The following is a 13248-nucleotide window of genomic DNA, read 5'->3' on the forward strand; positions in this document are numbered from 1 at the left end:
TTTTAAACTAAATAATATTTTACTGTGTGTATATGCAACATATTCTTTATCCACTCATCCATCAGTGACATTTAGGTTGCTTCCACACCTTGGCTATTGTGAATAATGCTGCAACAAACAAGAGGGTGCTGAGAGCTCTTCGAGAGCCTGATATCTACTCTTTCGGATTAAAACCTAGAACTGGGATTGATGGATCATACAAGTAGCTCTACTTTTGCTTTTTTGGGAACCCACCATACTGTTTCCATGATGGCTGCACCATCTTGCATTCCCACCAACAACATGCAAAGGCAGCCTACAGAATAGGATAACATATGTCCAATGTTAAATTCCAAAACATCTAAAGGAACTCATATAACTCAATAGCAAAAAGAAAAATTTGATTTTAAAATGGGCCTAGGACTTGAACTGACATAGGCTTATGGAAAAAATGTCCACTACAAAATCATCAGGGAAATGCTCAAAGCTACAACGAGATACCCCCTTCACACTGTTATCAACAAACAAAACTGATGATCACTGACTTGGAGAAGTCCAAAGATGTTAACGGACCTGAACGACTTCACAAACCTCATCATTAATCAAAACCAGGACTAGAATCCAAACATACTGACTCACTGTCTCTAATTCTTTCCCTGTCGCCATCCACTGCCCTCCCATTTGAAGCAGGATACACAACAAACAAGGGATTTGATCAGTTCTCTGCTTTTCATCTTGAGTTCTTGTTCTCAGATATTATAGGCTTTATTTGGAAAACACAGTTAAAGTATACTTGAAGGAGAAAATGGACAATTGAAGCGGAAAAATTTTGTTTTTTTAAAAAATGATACTATTTTTTAAATTAACTGACCAGTACAAGCAGAAATTTAAGGTATCTTACAACTTAATTTGATTGAGCATGAGGGACTTGGAACTTTGCTGGTGATCCAGTGGTTGGGAATCCACCAATCCTAGGGACATGGGTTTGATCCCTGGTCTGGGAAGATCCCATGGGCCGTGGAGCAACTAAGCCTGTGTGCTGCAACTCCTGAGCCCAGGTGCCTAGGGCCCATGCTCTGCAATAAGAGAACCACTGCAACGGCTTCTGCCAGAGGCTGAAGTCCCGGCCTGTGCACCACGAGGAGGAGCGGCCCCCTCACTGCAACTGGAGAAAGCTGGCGCACGGCATCAGGCCCAGCACAGCCAGTAAATAAAGAAAAGAATGACGGATTTTTGGATACCTGGATGTCTAAACTACGTGGATAGATTTGGCTACGTGGTTAACTTGACAGCCATTTAGAAACACTGCCATTTCCTTTTAGAGACACAATTACAGATGCTTCAAAGTTATTCTGAACCAGCCCATAAAGAAAACTCCAGAATAGAATGGAAAAGAATGTTATATGATAAGGATGCCTTTAATGCCCTGGTCACTGAACTTAAGGCTTGGAAAGCCCTAAACCGAACAGAAACTTAAAGTCTGTTACTGTCAGTCAGAACTTGAGAAATACAGTCATTGCTGGACTCAGTGTAGATAGACAGTCTTGCAAGGACTGAGAGCCTCCCAGCTGTGTCAAGGGTAGTTTCGATCTTTGCAGACGATCCCTATCCTCCACATTTAATTGAGTTCCCCAAGCACTTTAGCACATCACTCTGCTTTCATTCTCTGCAGAGCATTTAACTACCTACCAGTTACTAAGGGCTTCCCAAGTGGCTCAGTGGTAAAGAACCTGCTTGCCAATGCAGGAGACATAGGTTCAATCCCCAGGTCGAGAAGATCCCCTGGAGAAGGAAATAGCAACCCGCTCCAGTATTCTTGCCTGACAAATCCTATGGACCCAGGAGCCTAGTGGGCTACAGTCCATGGAGTTGCAAAGAGTCAGACACGACTGAGCAACTTAACAACAACCAGTTAATAAACAAAATTAACTCTCTCTCCTAGAGTGCAAGCTCTCCATGAGAGAGGAGATCTTGTTCACACTTCTCAGAGCTTCACAACCTAGCACACAGACCTACATCTTCTTTATATTTATAGAATAACACTTATCTGCGCTCTTTGCAATATATGCCAGGCCTTTTTTATTTGCTTAATAAAGGCACAATCCTCACAAAAACCCTCTGAGGTAGGCTCTGTTGACATCTGCATTTTTTTTTCTGGCCAAACCATGCAGCAACCCATGTCCCCTGCGTTGGGAGAGCAGAGTCTTACCCTATCGTCACCTGCATTTTACAGATGCGGACACTAGCACACAGGAGGAGACTATGCTGTCAGATGGTTCGACAAGACACCGCGGGTGAGCAGAAAGGCTCGGAATTGAACCCACGGGGTCTGGCTTCACAATCTCTGCCAAGTCCTGCACCCAGCTGGCTCTCATAGTAAATCATCAGTAAGTTATCTGTTGAATTTCAAAAAATGCCAAGAATGAAATGGAGACTATATACTTTAAAAATATATATTAAGAACTATAAATCCATTCAGATCTAACTGAATAACAGGTTTAAGTTAGGCCTGATTCAGATACTGGATATTTATTTTAACAGAAAAAAGAGGAAAATGCTGCTCCTTTAAGTACTTCTTTGGGGGAGAAGAGTGTTTTATCTGTTATTTGCCTGTTCCAATCCATCAACGGCTCTCTCTGCCCTGAGAGCTCCCGTTCTGAGGCCCTGACAGGCCCCTGAGCGCTCCGTGTGGGTGTGATGTCTCCACATCTCTGTCTAGGCTCCTGGTGTGGACATGCCCCCACCACCATAACGTTTTCCTTCAGAGCTCGTCATACCACACCAGGCCTGTTAAGCACAGTTTTCACCCCCGTCTTCCACTTGCACAGGCTTCCCTGACAGCTCAGTGGTAAAGAATCTGCCTGCAACGCAGGAGACACAGGAGGCTCCAGTTTGATCTCTGGGTCAGGAAGATCCCCTGGAGGAGGAAATGGCAACCCACTCCAGTATTCTTGCCTGGAGAATCCCATGGACAGAGGAGCCTGGTGGGCTACAGTCCACGGGGTCGCAAAGAGTTGGACACAACGGAGCACATTCCACTTGCACAAGCTTCCACAGCCACAAAGCAGCAGAGTCAGGGTTCAAAACTAGGCGCTCTGACTCTGGCACTGCCTCTCCTGACCACCCCAGGAAAGCAATTCCCCTCCTAGAGCACGCCCTCCCAGTGGTCCGTGCCACCTCTGCAGTCCCGCGTCACTCATCACATTCATCCTGTGCATTTGTAGCTTAGCTACTCCCACCCCTCCCCATGAGACACTTCATTTCCTCAAATGAACCTTCTCATCTGAAGGCCAGTCTGAGATACTTGTTATCGATGGAGGGAACAGTGTTTAAAACTATCCAGGGCAGGACGGAATTGGAGCACACTTTCTCTAAACTCATCCACTTAGAAACTCTAAGACTAAGTAGATCATTTTAACTACTGTAATTTGAATTACCACAAAGTTGTACTCTGCAATTTCCTAATATCTAAAATTTGACTAATAATATATATTGACTTATACTCTTTTTATAAGATTAAAGGTATTTACGAACAAACACTAATTCCGATATCACAAAAATACCATTATTTTTAAACAGGATATAACATTTGAGTGCGTAAGTTTACAACAAAAATAATTCAATGTTAAAGTGAAAGGTTCCCCGCCCCCCCACTTGGCTTCTCTATCTGGATTCTGTTAAAGATAAAAAGCCACCAGCAAGCATCTATTAAAAGCTGCTCTTTGTCTTTTTTTCTTAATAAGAATTTATGAAGTCAATTTTATTTAAATTAAAAACAAGAATTCTTCTTGAAACATGTAATATCAAACCAACTCCTCGATTTTTTTTTTCCCCTTCCTCTTAATTTGTAACAGAGACTCTAAGAAAATAAAATCTAAGGTTAAGGAAATTTCCACCAATGTGAAGAAAATATTTTCCAAAATTAAAATAACAAGTTCCTCCCTGGTTAACATAACTGATTTAAGTTGCAGATACATGGCTGCCCCTGAGATCACCTTCCTCCCCAGCCCCGTGCAAGGGCCAAATCCACATCCTTTTCAGCAATTTGCAAGTCCTCTATGGGACTACCTTTTTTATGAAATGCTGCACATACTACCAATGCTACATAAATATTTCATGATACATTACCCAGGCCTGGAATTTCCTGCAAGATTGCATGAAGTCTTTAAAACAGTGTACTGCAAGTCATAAAATAATCAGATATAAAAGTAAGCTGGATCAATCCCTTGATTAACCACAATTTTTTTTAACAAGAATTTCAGAAAAAATAGTGTTACTACAACTTAATCTCAGGAGAGAGATTTGCTATTTATATTACTTTACTAAAAGGCTTTTAGAATTATACTTTATTTTTTAACATTAGGTAATATTTCTCAACTGGACAGGAGCCCTCCCATTATCATCTACAGTCAAAAATGACCCAGTATGACTTGAAGGCAGATGGCAGACTGAATTGTAACATCTAGCAGTCTGATACACAGTAAAAGATGAATAAAATTTAACTGTTGACCTAATTGTCCCTTAATCTTAATAAAATATGTTCTCGGATATTAAAATTAATGCTTCAAATTCCTTGTCTGTAAAATAAAAGCTGGGAACCATTAAGATCCCTTCTAGCTTTAAAAGGCTGATTAACAATTTATTTTATCCTCAGCCCTTCCCCCCCACCCCACCTGTCCCAGTTGCAAATTTAGTCATCTGGGATAAGAACAGCTCTGTAAACAGAAAACACCCCCAGGGAAAATGAAGGCTAAGATCAAGGAATTGAATTTCCAAACTAAGCAACGTTCCCCGTGTTGCAAGACAAAGGTAATAATATATGAGAAAATGGTTTTAAAATTTTTAAATTTTCAAAACACTAGAGAAATGGTGGTCTAATATTGAAGACTATGAAAGTCTGGCATTTTTTTCAGGATCAGGAAGGGCTGGGGACATTCAGACAATCTCAGTATGTACAAAAGCAGGGTCTCTACACTCGAACGCTCAGACACTTCAAAGAAGCTGTTGTGTCAAGAAAAGTGATGAGATGGTTAGAAACAATTTTTAAATGCTTACCTTGCTGTATTTCTACATCTCATGAATATGTTTGGTTATCTGGCATTGACTGTATTGAAAAAGAAATTATAACACTTTATGGTAATAAACCAATTGCCAGATTTTTGGTTGCCAGATTTTGGGGTACTGTTGTGGACAGAAAGCCTTGGGCTCAATTCAGGTAAATGTGTCTGGTTTTTTAAAACAAGCAAAGCTCTTTAAAAAGTTTCATGAGGGGTTGAAGTCTCCAGATTTAAATACCTGCAACACCTCCTGGATCATCGAAAAAGCATGAGAGTTCCAGAAAAACATCTACTTCTGCTTTATTGACTACGCCACAGCCTTTGACTGTGTGGATCACAACAAACTACGGAAAATTCTTCAAGAGATGAGAATACCAGACCATCTGACCTACCTCCTGAGAAATCTGTATGCAGGTCAAGGAGCAACAGTTAGAACTGGACATGGAACAACAGACTGGTTCCAAATCGGGAAAGGAATAAGACAAGGGTGTATATTGTCACCCTATTTAACTTATATGCAGAGTACATCATGAGAAATGCTGGACTGGATGAAGCACAAGCTGGAATCAAGATTGCCAGGAGAAATATCAATAATCTCAGATATGAAGACGACACCACCCTTATGGCAGAAAGAGAAGAAAACTAAAGGGCCTCTTGATGAAAGAGAAAGAGGCGAATAAAAAAGTTGGCTTAAAACTCAACATTCAGAAAACTAAGATCATGGCATCTGGTCCCATCACTTCATGGAAAATAGACGGGGAAACAATGGAAACACTGAGAGACTATTTTTATGGGCTCCAAAATCACTTCCGCTGGTGACTGAAACCATGAAATTAAAAGATGCTTGCTCCTTGGAAGGAAAGTTATGACTGGCCTAGGCAGCATATTAGAAAGCAGAGACATTACTTTGCCAACAAAGGTCCATTTAGTCAAAGCGATGGTTTTCAGTAGTCATGTAGGGATGTGAGAGTTGGACTATAAGAAAAGCTGAATGCCAAAGAACTGATGCTTTTGAACTGTGGTGTTGGAGAAGACTCTTGAGAGTCCCTTGGACTGCAAGGAGATCCAATCAGTCCATTCTAAAGGAAATCAGTCCTGAATATTCATTGGAAGGATTGATGCTGAAGCTGAAACTCCAATACTTTGGCCACCTGATGCGAAGGACTGACTCACTGGAAAAGATCCTGATGCTGGAAAAGATAGAACATGGGAGGAGAAGGGGATGACAGAGGATGAGATGGTTGGATGGCATCACTGACTCGATGGACATGAGTTTGAGCAGGCTCTGGGAGTTGGTGATGGACAGGAAAGCCTGGTGTGCTGCAGTCCATGGGGCCACAAAGAGTCAGACATGAATGAACAACTGAACTGAACACCTTCTCTTTGTCATCTGTGATCTACCCCTCAATGTATACCACTTCCTGAGCTCTGCTGGGTCCTAACTGTAACTGCTCATTTTAGAAAACTTAAGGTAAATCTATTTTTAAAAAAAAAGAAAAGAAAAACCCAGAACAAGGTATTGTTTTCCTTTTAGGCTGATCTGGCAGTGAGTTGGTCAGGAGAAGGCTGCCATCTTGTGGCCAAAAGGAAGAACTGTCTCCAAGAGTTCTATTCCTCCAGCCTGCGGCAGCGGCTCCCACAGAAGAAGCCTACCTATCCAGGGAGGAAGTCTACCCATTCAGGGCTCCATGTACATCCTGAGCCTCCCCAACAAGAACAACAAAGTGTTCAAAAATCAAAGTTGAAAGGACATTAAAGAACTATTTGCTCAAAGCCTTTGAAAGAAGAGGAAAGAAGAGATAGGGGCTTCCCTCCCTGGCTGGCAGGCCCACAGGCCTCCTAATTTTAAAAACATGGGGGAACTGAAGCCATAGGAGACCAGGTGGACTCACTCAGAATCAAGGCCCCCCTCTCCCACAGAAAGGTTGTCTCATCTGACCATAGGGTTCATCTTCACGCATGCTTTTCCGCTAGATTTCTCATCACTTTTTCCCATAACCTCAGGCTGGCAAAGTAAAAAATGTTTGACTTCCATAGCTTAGAGAACACCTATGAAATTCCTTGCATTCCTTCCCTACCCATTTCTGAACAGGCTTAATTGGAGGTGAGGAGAAAGACTTCCAAATAATAAGACTCTGGGTCAGTGATGCCCAATATAACCCTGCAATGCTGGAAATGTTCCCTGGTTGTACTGTGCAATAGAACTGCACACATGTAGCTACTGAGTATTTCGAATGACACTACACACACAACTGAGTACATGACTGAAGAACTGACACTTTCATTTAACTTTAAATACTTTAGATGAAGTTGCCACACATGACTAGTAGCTAATCTAGGAGACAGCAGAGCTCGCCTCCCTAATCCATTCCAGCCTATCACCTTGACAAACAAAATCCATCTATTTATTCAAAAAGATACGTTTTGACTGCTCAACAGAGAATAGTGTGTTAATATTATACAGCACACACACAAATAGAAAACATGGGCTCTGCTTTCCAAGAATACACAAAGAGGGGAGAAAGCATGCAGGCAGGTAACGAGAACCATTAACATAAAATGGGGTCCCTCTCTGATGGGGAGCTACAGGGTTGGGTTAGCAAGACGTGCAACTGACACAGGGCCTTAAAAGGTCGTGGAGCAGAGAAGGGACACAGATACTTAAAAAGGAGGGCAGCAAAGGCAAGGGAACAGAGACAGGAAGCCACAGGGTCTGCTTAGGGGAGGACAGGAAGCCCAATCCAGTGTAAGGAGCGGTTTCATGGAAGGGGATCATAGACAGAACTGGAAAGGTACGTAAGGACCCATTTCCAAACTTAAACATTAGAGACCCAAGGGGAAAACAATGAGATTTAAAAGGAAGGGACCAATATAGTCTGTAAAGGAGGAAGGCTCAAAACTTTAAAGATGGTTAGATGCTGGGGATGGTGGAAGAGATGGTTCAAGTTTTTAAACCCGAGATAACAAGACAAGAATGTCCTCTCTTATCACTTTTATTCAACATAGTTTTGAAAATCCTAGTCATGGCAATCAGAGACAAACAAATAAAAATAAAAGGAATCCAAATTGGAGATGTAAAACTGTCATTATTTGCAGATGACATGACACTAGACATAGAAAATATTAAAGATGTTACCAGAAAATTGCTAGAGCTCATCAATGAATTTGGTAATGTTGCAGAATACAAAATTAATACACAGAAATCTCTTGCATCCCTATACACTGACAACGAAAGATCAGAAAGAGGAATTAAGGAAACAATCCCATTTACCATGACATCAGAAAGAATAAAATATCTAGGGATAAACCTACCTAACGAGGCAAAAGACTTGTACTCAGAAAACTATAAAATGAAAGAAATCAAAGATGACACAAACAGAGAGAGATACCATGCTCTTCGACTAAAAGAATCAATATTGTCAAAATGACAATACCACCCAAAGTAATGCACAGATGCAATGCAATCCCTATCAAATTAACGATAGCATTTTCCGCAGAATTAGAACAAAAATGTTTACAATATGTATGAAAATACAAAAGACCCCAAATAGCCAAAGCAAACTTAAGAAAAATGGAGCTGGAGGAATCAGGCTCCCTGACTTCAGACTATACTATAAAGGTGCCTCAAAACAGTATGGTACTGGCACAAAAAACAGAACTATAGATCAATGGAATCGGATAGAAAGTCCAGTGATAAACCCACGCACCTATGGTCCCCAATCTATGATGGAGGAGACAAGAACATACAATAGAGAAAAGAGAGTTTCTTCAATAAGTGATGCTAGGAAAACTGGACAGTTACATGTAGAAGAATGAAATCAGAACACTCTAACACTATACACACACACAACTCAAAATGGATTAAAGACCTAAATGCAAGAAACCATAAGATTCCTAGAAGAAAACATAGGCAGAACACTGACAAAAATCACAGCAAGATCTTTTTTGATCCACCTCTTAGAGTAATGAAAATTAAAATAAATAAACAAACAAGTGGAACTTAATTAAACTCAAAAACTTTTTGCACAGCAGAGGAAACCATATACAAAAAAAGACAACCCACAAAAGGCGAGAAAATAATTGCAAATGAAGTGACCAACAAGGGATTAATCGCCAAAATTACAAATAGCCTATGCAGTTCAATATCAAAAAAACAAACATCCAATCAAAAAATAGGAAGATCTAAACAGACATTTCTCTAAAGAAGACACACAGGTGGCCAAAAAGCACATGAAAAGATGCTCAATATCATTAATTATTAGGGAAGTACGAATCAAAACTACAATGAGGAATCATCTCACACCAGTCAGAATGGCCATCATCAAAAAAAATCTAGAAACAATAAATGTTGGAGAGGGTGCAGAGAAAAGGGAAACCTCCTACACTATTGATGAGAACGTACATTGGTGTGGTTGCTATGGAGAACAGTATGGAGGTGCCTTAAAAAACTAAAAATAGAGCTACCTTGTCATCCAGCAACCCCACTCCTGGGCAAATGTCTGAAGAAAACCATAATTCAGAAAGATATGTGTACCTCAGTGTTCACTGCAGCACTACTTAAAATAGCCAGGACATGGAGGTAACCTGAATGCCCGTCAACAGAGGAGTGGATAAAGAAGATGTGGTGCACAGATGCAACAGAACGCGACTCAGCCATAAAAGAAGGACATGTGCGGCAACATGAATGGACCTAGAGACTGTCATACTGAGTGAAGTCAGCCAAGCAGAGACAAGTATCATGATATTGCTTATATGCGGAATCTTTAAAAAGTGGTACAAATGAATGTATTCACAAAATGGGAACAGCGTCACAAACACAGAAAACATACTTATGGTTCCCAAGGAGGAAAGAGGAGATTGGGGTTGACATATACACACTACTACACGTAAAGTAGATAATAAGAATCTACTGTATATCACAGGGAACTCTACCTAATACTCTGTAATGCACTATATGGGAAAAGGATCTAAAAAGAGTGGATATATGTATAACTGATTAACTCTGCTGTACAACAGAAACAATACTGTAAATCAACTATACAGCAGTAAAAATTAAATTAAACAAATAAATAAAACCAGTGTAAATGGACCATCTAAGGCAACATTAATGGGGCAGATACTAGGAGAGAGGGATCATGCCGACTGGTTAAAGCTGAGGTTGATGAAATAAAGAGATGGCCCAATAAGCACTTTGAGAGCTGAAATGAGACTAAAAGAAGAGAAAGGCTGATGGATGTGAGAGTCAAACCAGAGACCCCTGACTGAAATCCGAGTGGAAGGGTAGGTACAGGAGGAGGAAGGAAAGAAGAGACCCACAGATAGACTCTGCATCCTGATGGGAAATAAGCTATATTCAGGGACAGAAGAGAAACAGAGAAGGAATATCCCCTACTACAGAATTAGGACAGAGACTTCTCTCTGCATATCCTCTGCACCTCTTAAATGAACAGTCCTGCCTTCCTAATGGGAATGGATACTGTGCAAAGATGGAGATTGCATCAGATATTTCAATCCCAACAGCCACAAGAGAACAAATTAAGCCCCAGTCCTACCTGAATAACTCAGTATCTTAAGAGAAGATGAGAGGGTATGTGAAGGGCCCCAGGAGAGGGTGTCGTAGAGGTTTTCCCTCACTAGTGTGGAAACTTAGCCCCAGATTACAACACTGCTCTGGATCTGCCTAACAAAGCTTAAAAACAAGACCCATGCTTCTACTTGATCTAGCTCAGTGGTTCCCAATCCTGGCAAATGGGAAAATCGCCCAAAGACTGCTGGTGATTTAACAGCCTGGGCAACCACTATTGTTTTAAGCTCCCCAGGTGACTCTTGCGAGCAGCCCAGGTTGAGAACCACCCACCGACGCCCGAGATGTGTAAGGCTGCTCACCCAGTTTCTAGAGTCCCCTTTAAATCTCCCCACTCCGGATGCCATTTTCAATATTCATGTAACATAGCTGGCAAACACCTATTGCAGCTTCCAACATGATAACACATTTCCAGCACAATCCATTAACAGAAGTCTCACACACACTTTTTCATTGAAACCTTAGAGAATCCTGGAGAAGACGGATTACCTGCCCAAGACCCCACAGTTAGCAACCATCCAGGAGGGCTGGCCCCAGAGCCGCCACTCTTTTCTGTTGCTCCTCTGCTGTTCTCAAGCCCAACAATTTCTAAGATGTCCTTGGGAAGCAGGTGAAAGAAGCCACCTTAGGCATTGTGAGATATAGGAGAGAAATCAACAACTCTGACTAAAACTCACAATCTCTCCAAGACCACAAGCTTCACCCAAGTATGAAGAGACACGTGTACCCCAATGTTCATCACAGCACTGTTTATAATAGCCAGGACATGGAAGCAACCTAGATGTCCATCAGCAGATGAATGGATAAGCTGTGGTACATATACACAATGGAGTATTACTCAGCCATTAAAAAGAATACATTTGAATCAGTTCTAATGAGGTGGATGAAACTGGAGCCGATTATACAGAGTGAAGTAGCCAGAAAGAAAAACACCAATACAGTATACTAATGCATATATATGGAATTTATAAAGATGGTAACGATAACCCTGTATGCAAGACAGCAAAAGAGACACAGATGTATAGAACAGTCTTTTGGACTCTGGGAGAGGGAGAGGGGGGATGATTTGGGAGAATGGTATTGAAACATGTATAATATCATATAAGAAATCGCCAGTCCAGGTTCGATGCAGGATACAGGAATGCTTGGGGCTGATGCACTGGGATGACCCAGAGGGATGGTAAGGGGAGGGAGGGGGGAGGGGGATTCAGGATTGGGAACACGTGTACATCCGTGGTGGATTCATGTTGATGTATGGCAAAACCAATACAATATTGTAAAGTAATTAGCCTCCCATTAAGATATTTTTTTTAATTTAAAAAATAAATAAATAAAGGCAATGGCCAGGACAGAACAGTGAAAAAATAGCTTCTTTTCCTTATTCTTGTTCAACTCTACACCACTGTGGACACGAATTTTAGAAATACCTTACACTTCTAAGTAGCGACGATGTCTCTGAGTGAGAAACTCCAGTTACATGAAAGGATTCCTCTTCCCCATCACACTCTTCCAAAAGCAAACCAACAAAAGATGCAAGACTTGGCCCGACCTGGCCAGAGGTTTTCTGACCTCGCCCAACACGCCCTGGGCTGCAGTGGGGTGCGCGCAAACTACGTATCTGTGCCCACTTTCAGCCTCCCTGCAGTTCTGCGTGGAAGGACCACAGAGACGCCCTAAGGCCCAGCCACCATCGCTGGGACTAACTCAACGCGGCCGCGGTAACTGCTAGTTGGCAACACGCCAGTCTAAATGACACCAAGAGGACGCATCCACCGTGGTGCCACCGGAGCCCAGGGTCAGGTCTCACTGACTTTCGGAGTCTGAAAACCCAGGCTCGCGGGCCCTGGGCGCACGGCAGCCTTACCCGCAGGAGCACAGTTCACAGACGCATTTCCCCTTCGTCGGGCCCATCCTGAGGCCTGGGAGTCCTCGCCGAGCATCCGCCGCCGCCGCCGCCGCCGCCAAGACCCCGACTGCCTCGGGGAGCGCGCCAAGTTTCGAGGGCCTTGGCAAATTTTCTGAATGCTGACCCCAAAGAAAACGTAAGCGGCCCTTTTGCCAAGTCCGGTCTTGCGTTTCCTTCCCTGAGCGGGCCTCGCACGGGAGCAGCACCGAGCGTGGACCGCGCGGGCCGGGCGACCTCCCCCTGCGCGCGCAGCCCGGGCCTCTGCCCTCCCCACCCACGCACAAGCCCGCAGCCCGGCCCGCGGGGCCTCTGTGACATCACCCGGGTCATGAGATACACCTGTGGGTGGCAGTGAGGACACAAGCACCTGCGTTTGTGAGGTCAGGAAGCTTCCCGCGGCTTATCTGGCGGGTCCAGGACCAAGGTCCCCCACTGGGCCTTGTTGAAATCCCAGGGAAAGCGAAGGACATGAGGACTTTGGAAAGTTCCTGGGTGTACAAGTCCTCAAGCAGCCTGCTCACGTGGACAAAAAAAGCTGAAAACCCCACTGTCATCACACTAGGTGGCATTTTTTATCTCTAGAACCTATGGTGCCCCTGGGTATAGAAAGGCACCCACCCACTGATTTCCAGAAGACTGGACTAAAACACCATTTCCAGATCTTTCTTGTGGAAATCATGCCTGCAGCTCCCCCCATAGACCTTGCTCTATGAGAACAAAGC

At 42.8% G+C, this 13248-nt stretch overlaps 1 protein-coding gene across 1 annotated transcript in view; it reads right to left on the minus strand.

Moving 5' to 3' along the window:
• Window positions 1-12735, minus strand: part of SAXO1 (stabilizer of axonemal microtubules 1) — a 113202-nt gene extending 100467 nt beyond the window's left edge. Inside the window, exon 1 of the mRNA XM_005889556.2 lies at window positions 12485-12735. Within this exon, the coding sequence (XP_005889618.2) occupies window positions 12485-12531 (47 nt within the window). The 5' untranslated portion in view covers window positions 12532-12735. The remainder of the gene's footprint in view (window positions 1-12484) is intronic.
• Window positions 12736-13248: the final 513 nt, after the last annotated feature.

This window comes from Bos mutus, chromosome 8 (assembly GCF_027580195.1).
Source record: "Bos mutus isolate GX-2022 chromosome 8, NWIPB_WYAK_1.1, whole genome shotgun sequence".
NCBI classification, from domain to species: domain Eukaryota; kingdom Metazoa; phylum Chordata; class Mammalia; order Artiodactyla; family Bovidae; genus Bos; species Bos mutus.